We start from the raw sequence: 10,877 nt of genomic DNA, 5'->3' as shown, positions 1-10,877 counted from the left end.
ATAAATAATTTGCTTATTACACTAATAATTTTACTAAAATAACAAACTAAAGCATGAAGAAATTTGCCGACTAGTTGTTCTTCACATTGCTTTATACTGTTTAAGTTCTGCAGTTGTATGAAGAAATTTCCATTGAGTTAATTTAGAGGTTTGTTTATGTGTATAGTAAATTACACATATTGTCATAATTGTAAAAAACGTGTTTATTTCAAAATGAAATTCTAGCATATTATACATTGCCACCGGTAACTTCAGAACAAGGTAAGGTTTGTGGATCAGATATTGTCAGAAAGTAGTAGCTTAAGCTATTGGATATTCGAAATATGGAAAAAACATATTATATATTAGTAATGAAATGACGAACGAAATAAGTAGTTTAAAATTTAATGTTAGACGTCATGCGAACGCTAATAAGTTCTGTTTTCAACGCAGTAAGGTTGAGTAACTGATTAATTTTAAACTACTTTTAAAAGAAAATAGCAGCATTTTAATCTCCTTCACATTTTAGAAACTCCAATAAATCACTAGTAAAATTTATTTTTTTAATTTCGGAACTATATTTTTATGTACATATTTCATTATGAAAATAAACAAATAAACTTTAAGTTCGTTATTTTATTAAAAAACACAAAACACAATGACATTTTCTATAATATTAATAATTACTTTAAATAACATCATCATCATCTGTTCTTTTTGCAAAAGTTTTTATTTGCTTGTGAGGTGACGGTGGTGTAAATACTTGTTCTCCATGTTCATTACGATAATCTTCAAAATTCATTTCATGCAAACAAACCATATTTAATTTTTCACATAATTTAATTGAATATACGCTAGTGCAATCTAGTGTAATTACAGGATATTTTAAATTTTTACAAACTTTTATAAATTCTTTTAACATTTTTAAACCAATCGATTTTCCTCTTGCATTTTGATGAACAGCCATTGCATGACAATGTACAGCACTTTGACAATTAAAATTTTCAAAAACATTTGATTTTAATTCTAAATAACTTAAAAGTTTTAACATTTTTGACCATTTCATACTTTTTACTGTATTTGATGCATCCATTAAGTGTTCAGCTTCACCAGGATATTTTGGACCAGCAATTAATGCACCAAGTAAATTTCTGGCATTTATTGTATTTGTCGTTGAGTTTATTTCAGAGCCATTATTTTTAATATCACTACTAGTTTTTACACTAGTTGCATTGTTTTTATCATCCTCAGCATAAGCGATAATACAAGTGCCATGTTTAATACAAGACATATTAAATTCTTCATCTTCATCAGCTTGTTGAAATGGTTTCAGTGCTAAAGTTAATGGTTCTTCTGGATAATATGATTCACGTAAAAATCTTAGAATGTCATTACAATCAGATTCAATTGCAGCACATACTTTAATATCAGACATTTTTTATTCACAATTTAACTTAACAATAATAGTAAAACAAAATTCTTATTGAAATTTTATTCAATTTTTTTTAGGTTTAGTTGAATCACATGGAAATTTGCCTGAAAATAAAATACACTAATTCAAAATCATCCTATTGGCTTGACGTATCAGCTGTTACTGTTGAGTATATCATAAATATTTAATAAATTTCTCAGAATTTTTTTTTATCTTTTGTTATATTCATAGTATTGTTGTTAATCTGATCGTGAATCAACACACAGCATATTATACAACAATGCCTGCGGATAACACATGTGAAATTCTTAACGTGTATGAGTATACAATTCAGTGTTGCAACCACAGTACATTAAAAAGTAGTAAAAGTTACTTTTATATTCAAACTACTTTAAAGTAGAAGTTTTATTTTATTTTAAAGCTATAATATAGGTTCGGTTTTAAGAGATTGGCGAAAAATTTTAATAAGTAGTTTACTAGTTTAATATAAAATTAAAAACTACATCAAAAATAATAATTTTGTATTATATTTTATGTCATATTAATCATCTAAATCATTAAATATCATCTAAATATTAAATATTACCTAATTAATAATAAATAATAAATATCATAATCCTCGGAATTCTCTCAAATATACCGATCTACAATTTTCATGATTCAAATATAACGCATATAGTTATTTTACTATAAGTAATCTAATAACGAAAATTTCGAAATTTTCTTAGTATTTCTCTTCAATTACATATGTCTATTTTACTTAATATTTCAGTCAGCTTTAAGTAATTGCGAGTGTTGCCTTAATTATTAAAATAAATTTACTTTAGTTTTCTAATTATTTTTGTTTTATGGTTAGTTTTTTTGAAAAACTAACCATAAAACCAATTATTCTTCTTTTATGAAAATTCGACTTATTAATTTCATAGAAATACAAATCCAAACAATGAAATCTCGATAAAATATACTTCAGTTTCCTTGATCAATCCTTATTTTGACATTTTTTAAACTTTTTATGTGATTACTTTATTTATCGAAATGGAAATTTAACTAATTTTAAAATTAGTTAATAATTTGGCTCCTCAGTTGAAATAAGGCGAATTCATTAATTTCTTAATTTTCCAGCTAAGATTTTTTGACATTGTTAACAAATAGTTAGCGTACTACTCTACTAGATAAGTATTTTAAAATTGTTCAAAAACAAAACATTCATGCAGTTTTTGTTTTTTGAAATTTTTAGTATACGCTTTCCTAAAATTATAATATCTAATAAAAATTGTAACTATGGCAATACTGTAGATAATTAAAAAGAGAAGAGAGCAAGAAGCACAAATATAGAGCTAAGTATAGTTAAGTACATGAACATAAAATAAAATAATAAAATAGCAAAACAGGTCAGAAAGAGAAGTTCTTCTAATCTTATCGTTAAAAATAATAAAAATCATTATTTTTTCCCACGTGGAGTTCATGTTCGTTTCGTAAACAAAATTTATTCTCTGTTTTTCTCACAATATTATTCATCATCTTTTAAGAATTACATTAATTAATGAATATCAATTTCAAATTTCTTCGGCAAAATGTTTATATTATGAAAACAAAAATCTATTAATATAAGGTTGGCATTTTAAATTAATTTCATGTAAAATTGTAGAATGTACTTCACAATTATTGAGTGTTTTTATTCCGATATTAATTTTATAAAGATCAAATATGATTGCTATTATTCAGTGGAAAAAAATATGATTATTGCATTATTAACTACATAATTTTTGTTTTACGAGTAAATGTTCTCAAATATATAAATTTGTTAAAAATTTTAAATTTATGAATATATTAGAAGTATATAGGAACTAGAATATACACTACTAGAGGTTGAGAAGCATATCAAAATTTCAAATTTGTGAATTTGAGTTTTAAACGAAAAACAATGAAATTCATACTAAGGTGTCAACAGATTAATTAATGTATACGATATATTATTAAGACATACAGGGCTTCCTTACTCTTTTGTGTTTATCTAAAAATATTTTTGACCCATGAATGTAATAGATACAAGCTTGGCAGTTTGAACAAACAATCTTGTAGAGCTAAAAGGAACTAATAGAATATTAAAATATTAAATTGTTAATAGTATGGTATTTTAATTTAATAATATTATAGTATATAAGTATACTAATAATCTCCTTCATTCATTTAAATTTAAAGTAACATTCTCAATCAGAAGGTGCAAAATTTTATAAATCGTTATTGGCAAATCTTCAATAATTATTCAAAATTTTTTCTTCAAATTAAAAAAAAAATCTCAATATTATCTAATTTTCAATTAAACTTTAACTAAATTTCAGTTAATTAGTTAATTTTCAAGTAAATTGCTTCCAGAACAAACTACATAGTTTTTATATCACTTAATTATGTAGTTAGACAAAAGTTGTAGGGGTTTCATTGAAGAATCTTAAAATATTAGTTTGTTTAAAAACATTTGAATATTTTTAACAAAATTATCTTACCTAGTCTTGTAAAATTTTGCCGAAGCTGCTCCTTTTTATTATCCTAGACTTTAGATCTTTTTACAATTATCAATTTCAATATTTTCAACCATATTCTTCCAACTATTTTTTAATTTCGGTTTAAATTCTGCCTCCTTCGCAACAAATTCGATCTTCAAAATTGATTGCATATTGTTCAAAAGTGTATTTTTAAAAATAATTCAAAATCCGCTGTATGAAATTAAAATAATTCCACATTTTTTTGCAATTTCTGTACGTTTGTACTTTTATAATTTTCACTTCTTCATTATTTCTGCACAAGTTCCGGTTCATTTTTCTCAAATTCCTTTCATTATTTATTTATTTTCGTCAATTTTATTATTAATTTTGAAATTCTAATTTAATTCTAATTCTTTCTATATTTTTCTATACAAAATTTTGACAATTTTTGTTTTTATACGAAAATAATATGCTTGAGTTCGAATCCAAATTTTACCTTTTTTTAAAAAAAAAAATTTTTAAATTTTTCTTTTTTCATTTTGAATTGAAAATGAAAAAAAAAAAAATTTTATCCTCGTGAATATTTAAAAATTAAAAAAATTTTGAAAAATATATGTATACTATAATTTGGTGGTTTATATTAAGAATTTGTTCCTATATATTTTGTGTGAATGTTGTTGTGTTTGTTAGTTGTTGTGTGAATGTGTTATTAAATTAAGTTAAAAGTTTTCAAAACATTTTCTAGACTTAGATTTTTAGAATTGCAGTACGACCGCGAGGCTTGTGACTAGTGTCTGGTCAATTTTTAGACCGGACTTAGGTCTTGATCCGTCAAAATTTTGACATTTTTTGTGTTTATACAAAAAAAATATGCTTGAGTTCAAATCCAAATTTTACCTTTTTTTTTTAAAAAAAATTTGATATTTTCATTTTGAATTGAAAATGAAAAAAAAAAAAATTTTATCCTCGTGAATATTTAAAAATTAAAAAAATTTTGAAAAATATATGTATACTATAATTTGGTGGTTTATATTAAGAATTTGTTCCTATATATTTTGTGTGAATGTTGTTGTGTTTGTTAGTTGTTGTGTGAATGTGTTATTAGATTAAGTTAAAAGTTTTCAAAACAATTTCTATACTTAAGTTTTTAGAATTGGAGTATGACCGCACATGCTGTGGCTAGAAGCTGGTCAATTTTTAGACGGGACTTACGTCAAAATTTTGACATTTTTTGTTTTTATACGTAAATAATATGATTGAGTTCGAAGACAGATTTTACAATTTAAATTTTTTTTTTTTGTATTTTGAAGTTTTTTTGTAAAACATTAAAATTGTAGAAGAAAAAATTTTGTGATATCTAGAGACCTTTGTTGAAATCCAAATTTCTATTTCCAAATTAATATTTACATTTTTAATAGATAAACATAAATTTTATGAAAATTTTATTGGAATGAAAAAAAATTTATTTCAATTGAATGGAGGTGAAATAACTAACGTGAATTACGAGATTGGACAGAGAGTTTCGCGTTAACAGTTTTGAAGAATTTCAAGATAAAAAATTTGTATTAGAAGGAAGGGAGAATTAAACTGAACGAATAAATTCTAATTTTATACAGAATTACCCAATTAACGAAGGTTATAATAACGTTATTATTTAGGAAATTCTAAAGGAACAAAAGTTTAATTAAACAAGCACAATATTTTCAAGTTTTCAATTAGAGTGCGGTTTTCAAGCCGAAATTTTATCAAAAGTTCATTAAATCATATTAATAAGAATCATTAATGGCACACTTAATTAACATAAGCATTTATGTAATACTTATAGGTAAGATTATTATAAAGAGAAATTCATAAATGCATACCATGTTCATATTTCAATCATATTATATGTAAAACTTAGCATTTTATTTTGCTTCCCACAACAAACTTTTATTTCCATTAGTAACAATAATTTAATTAAGTATAAAATTGAGTAAAGCGAGTTGAATATTTGAAACACAAATTGCAAGAGAGAAGACGTAATTCATGGAGTGTACTGTGTAGTACAATGCAAGTACAGTACAAAACTTTAAAAAAAATTATTCAACACAATTTTTCTCAAAAGCTTTCCTCTATGAAAATTATAAATAATATTAAGTAACTTATTCATTTTATATCGACTCAGTAATTAGAATTGTGTATAATTAGAATCGTGTATTAATTGTGTTGTCTATATTATATTTAAGAATATAAAATTACAACATACATAATTTATATTAGTAACTTATAAATTCATAATCAACTTTATAATGATTCTTGCTCTTTGATATCATTATTATCTCCCACAAATAGAAATAGAATATTCACTATCGTAAGTAATTTAAAATTTATATGAATTTTCTTATAGAACTTTTCTCTTCAAATTGAGAAAATTTCAAGATATTTCTTATATGTAATTAAAATTTTCAAATTAAATAATATTAGAAATTATATAAATAGCTTCTCATTTGTGTAATTAAGAAAGTTAAACTATGTAATAACTAAAGGTGTTTTATGAATTCCAATAAAATTAATTACAGCAAAAAATTTCATTTAATTCATTCAAAATTATTAAAGATTTGTAATTATAATCAAAGCAATTGATATAGATTTTTACATGGTAATGAAACTTTTATTTTAAATAACACTTTATAATTTTATTATTAAAACGTTTATTAATAAATTTTTTTTTAAATATTTTTCAATATCTAATTTGTTTAAAGAATGTATTACAAATATATACGTGTTTCGTGAGAAAGCCTAATAATCTATACGAATACAGAAAATTAAATTAGATTAAATAGCACTAAAATCAAAATATTTTGAATATGTGCTAAATTCAAAAACACATAAATTAGTCAGTCACCTTGTTGATTTTTACTTGCACAGTAACATAATTTCTTCATAAACCACTTAAGCAACAAATGAAATTAATAAAAGCCTGAACTTATTAAATTTTCTTTAATAATTATTGTAAATGGCCAAGTCAATGAGGATTGACTTTAGAATGAAAAAAAAAATATTAATTTAATTTAAAAAAGAGGGAATTTATTGGAAACAAAGTATAAGTAAACTAGTATTTTTGCAATAAATGTTAATATTTAGTTAAGACTTCGACCTACTTGCATTTACATCCTTAAAAAAATCTGAATTTAACAAATTAAATGAAAAAATACCACGCTCAATTTATCAATAAAATTGATTGCAACAAACCACGCCAATATATTTTGAAAACACAGAAAGAAGTATAGGAATGTGTGGGAATATAATTTATACTTTTTATTCTACAGCAGTGTTACCAATATGTGCACAACAACGTCTCCATTTTTAGTATTACATAGATCATTTTTAGTATTTTAGATGTCCATTACAACGTCTCCATTTTTAGTATTACTTGGGGGCCACTTCAATACTGTTTTTACCATTATCCCACGCTAATTTTATACCTAATCTCCCTAAAAGTGAATTTCAAATTCAATAAAATTCTAAATAATTTTCATAAAAACATTTTGCGAATTATAAAATATTACTGTAATTAAAAAACCTTTTAAACAAAATTTTACACTTTAATTAAAATATTAATGAATTATAAATATATTTACATTATTAGTTGATTAAGAATTAAAAAATCTTAATGTCATTCTCATTATTGATATCATCATCATCAGTTCGTTTTCCAAAACATTTTATTAATTTATGTGGTAATGGTGGTCGTAAAATTTGTTCTCCATGTTCATCAATATAATCAGTATATTCCATTTCATATAAACAAACCATATTTAATTTTTCACATAATTTAATTGAATATACGCTAGTACAATCCAATGTAATTACAGGATATTTTAAATTTTTACATATTTTTATAAATTCTTTTATCATTTTAATGCCAATTGATTTACCTCTTGCATTTTGATGAACAGCTATTGCATGACAATGTATAACACTTTGACAATTAAAATATTCAAATACATTTGATCTAAATTCAATATATGATAAAAATTTTAACATTTTTGACCATGTTAAATTTTTTACACTATTTGATTCATCAAGTAAATGTTTAGCTTCACCAGGATATTTTGGTCCACCGATTAATACACCAACTAATTCCTTTGTAAAGATATTTTGATTTAAAATTTGATTCACATTTAAAGTATTAGTTTGTTTTTGTTGCTGTTCTTCTATTATATTAGTATTTTGATGATGGTGATAACTATTATCATTGTCATCGGCACTGCAGTCATCTAAAATTACATTTTTATTATTACAACATTTTTGTTTTTTAATTCTTTTATTATTGTTATTGTTATATAAAATTGTTGATGATATTTGATGATTACATTGGTTACGCTGATTACTGTTGCATTTAATGTTTTGTCCCTTTATTTGTTGTTGTTTCTGCATTTCATGCTTATTGTAATGGTATTCTTTGTTATGTTGATTTCGCGCTTCATGATTCAGAAAATTCATTTTAAAATCCTCGTTATTATTCCCTAGCATCAGAAAAGAGTTTTTGTTTTTTTTGTGTCTTGTATTTTTTATTTTTTATTATTTAAAAATAGTTTTTAGGAAGTTTTTTTGACTATAAAATTACCATAAATTTTAGTATAGGATTCCTGTTTTTTATGGTTATAGTAAACATCATAATCATCGTAATAGGCAATTATACAAGTACCGTAATTGATCCATGACAAAAGAAATTGTTCATCTTCTTCAGTTTGTTGAAATGGTTCAAGACCTAATGTTGTCGGTTCATATGGATAAAATGAAGAACGAAGTAGTTTTAAAATTGCATCACGATCAGATTCAATAGCAATACGTAATCTTATATTAGTCATTTTTAGAATTTAGAACGGTTAAAATTTATTGAACAGCGTATCAGTAATTATTATATATTAGGAGTTTGTGTGTATACAAAAAGAATTGAATTTTTCAAAATTTCCAGCTGCAAATTTAAAAACTTGGTAAATCACTTACTATCACGTCAACTACACAATTACTACTATAAAGCTAACTGCATTAAAATATCAAATGCTTTTCCTATTTATATACAGCTTTTGCATTAGCATTATGATAATTTTATTTAGTTACTTAGCTCTTATTTAATTTGCTATTAAAAAAAAAACGTTTTCTTAAAAAGACAGAATCGCTTTGATTAAAAATGTTAATCGATTTGGTTTTGAAGCTTTATTGTACTTATTAATTTTAATGAGATTTTTTATGATGTGTTTAATGTGATCTTATACAGAGTTACCTTGAATTAAAGCTAAAACTAAATTGCGCAAGAAAGTGGTTTTATATTTTTGAATCTAATAGTTTGACAGATAAACTGATTATTTTGAACCCAGTGATTTAGAAATTAAACAGTTAAAATTTTCCATTTAAAGGCAGCGAAATACTGAATATTAGTGAAAAAGACAATATTAACTGGAGTCTTACTTTATGTGGGATACAAATCTTAGAATTAATATTTCCACTGTGATGCTATTTTAGCAAACTTGTCTAAACTGTTTTTAGAGGAATTTTTGAAATTAAGCTAGTAAACGGTTTCGCCTTTTCCTCTTAGGAAATCGCCAATAAGAGCAAATTAACAATTCACTTACAGATTTTTTATTACTTTGTTGTTTTTGACTGTGTTTGTTTGTCTGTTCTTATGTGAGATAACTTATGAGATGACTCTTATTATTGTACAAATATTATTTTAAATTAATTTACAATTTTGTATGACATTTTCAAATCAAAAATTGCTCCAGGTTGATTTTAGAAGGTTTTTTTCTCTAAAATTTATACGAATATACCGAATTTTTAGTATTTAGCTCACCTAGACTGGATTTCCTTGTTCACTGATTGTGAATTTGGAATGTTCACGAATTTTCAGTGATTTTGAATTTCTAATGGCCTAATAGTTAATAAGAATCAACCGCAACACTAATATTTTCTGATTGGAATTTTCGGTCTTTAATTCTACTTTTATAGATTGACGGCGGACACGCGTACTAATAAATTATAAGTATAGTACATAAGGTAAGTGTAAATAAAAAGTACAATAATTACTGTAATTTGAAACTATCCACATAAAAATTCTGTTGTATGCATGTCGAAAATTCAACGACTGTGAAAATCGCGTTTTGAAAGCCTGATTGTACTGATACCGAATTTAGCACAGGTACATATAGTATTGACACATTTTGCTCAACTGCGATTCAACATGCTACAAAAAACCTAAAAAAGAAAAGCAAAACCAACAGCAAGATTAAAACGCATTCCATTCTAATAAGACATTATTATTTTGCAAAAACATTTACCTGTTATTTGTTGTGATCCATTATCCTTGGCCAGTGCAGACTTATGATCTTCATCTTGGTCCTCTTGATGTAAAATTCTATTCTGAAATAAAAATAAGAAATATTAGTACTTTATGCACAAAAACAACATAAAATAGATGAGGCCAGAATGTAAACAAATGCAATGTATGATGCGTTAACAAAATACATTGCAAATGGGTTCGGCACTCGCAAAAGACCACTTTATAAATATATTAAAACAATTTAATAACACTTATTTTGCTTTTAGGCACAATTTTAACTTTGAAAATTTATTTAAATAAAACAAAAAAAGAAAGAAGTGATCTTACCTTTGTTTTGGTATGCAATGGCAGCTGACATCTTGATTTATTTTAAAATAATTTTTGCACTACCTGACCGACCGAGTGTAGCCACAAATTATAAACGCTACAAAACATTACTTAGTAAACGAAGAAAATTTTAAAGTTAAATAGGTCACTTTGATCAAAATCATAAAACAGAAAAGGTGCAAAAAGAAAAAAAAAATACAATTGGGCATTGACTTCAAGTGTGAATACATTGTTCTTTTCTCTTTCCTTTTCGCCTTGAGATGTCACTAATCACTCGTAATGTTTTGTAGTGTTTATAATTTGTTGCTACACTCGGTCGGTCAGGTAGTGCAAA

The 10,877-nt window shown here is 24.6% G+C and overlaps 2 protein-coding genes across 2 annotated transcripts; both read right to left on the bottom strand.

Annotated features, from left to right (window-relative positions):
• Window positions 1-606: 606 nt before the first annotated feature.
• LOC129609191 (arylalkylamine N-acetyltransferase-like 2) lies at window positions 607-4,384 on the bottom strand. The gene is made up of 2 exons (XM_055521111.1): window positions 3,916-4,384; window positions 607-1,515 (listed from the first exon to the last, which is right to left on the bottom strand). Exon 2 carries the CDS (start codon window positions 1,412-1,414, stop codon window positions 668-670), a length of 747 nt encoding a protein of 248 aa, XP_055377086.1. The 5' UTR covers window positions 1,415-1,515; window positions 3,916-4,384; the 3' UTR covers window positions 607-667.
• A 2,505-nt stretch (window positions 4,385-6,889) lies between these two features.
• On the bottom strand, window positions 6,890-8,913 carry LOC129609162 (uncharacterized). Its single transcript, XM_055521067.1, has 4 exons — window positions 8,504-8,913; window positions 8,250-8,402; window positions 7,515-8,153; window positions 6,890-7,367 (listed from the first exon to the last, which is right to left on the bottom strand). The coding sequence occupies exons 1-3, from the start codon at window positions 8,745-8,747 to the stop codon at window positions 7,534-7,536; spliced, it is 1,017 nt and encodes a 338-aa protein (XP_055377042.1). The 5' UTR covers window positions 8,748-8,913; the 3' UTR covers window positions 6,890-7,367; window positions 7,515-7,533.
• Between the last annotated feature and the right edge of the window lie 1,964 nt (window positions 8,914-10,877).

This window comes from Condylostylus longicornis, unplaced genomic scaffold, assembly GCF_029603195.1.
Source record: "Condylostylus longicornis isolate FDR11 unplaced genomic scaffold, ASM2960319v2 ptg000038l, whole genome shotgun sequence".
Classification (NCBI taxonomy): domain Eukaryota; kingdom Metazoa; phylum Arthropoda; class Insecta; order Diptera; family Dolichopodidae; genus Condylostylus; species Condylostylus longicornis.
The sequence above is the reverse complement of the archived record's forward strand: the minus strand, read 5'-3'. Positions and strand labels throughout refer to the sequence as shown.

Bases quoted from the DNA above. Each gene is read 5' to 3' on its own strand.
- LOC129609191 (XM_055521111.1), bottom strand. From the start codon at position 1,414: ATGTCTGATATTAAAGTATGTGCTGCAATTGAATCTGATTGTAATGAC.
- LOC129609162 (XM_055521067.1), bottom strand. From the start codon at position 8,747: ATGACTAATATAAGATTACGTATTGCTATTGAATCTGATCGTGATGCA. The intron at 8,403-8,503 runs GTAATTTTATAG...TTCTGATGCTAG, and splicing joins ATCCTATACTAAAATTTATG to GGAATAATAACGAGGATTTT. The intron at 8,154-8,249 runs GTAATCATCAAA...ATGTAATTTTAG, and splicing joins CAGTAATCAGCGTAACCAAT to ATGACTGCAGTGCCGATGAC.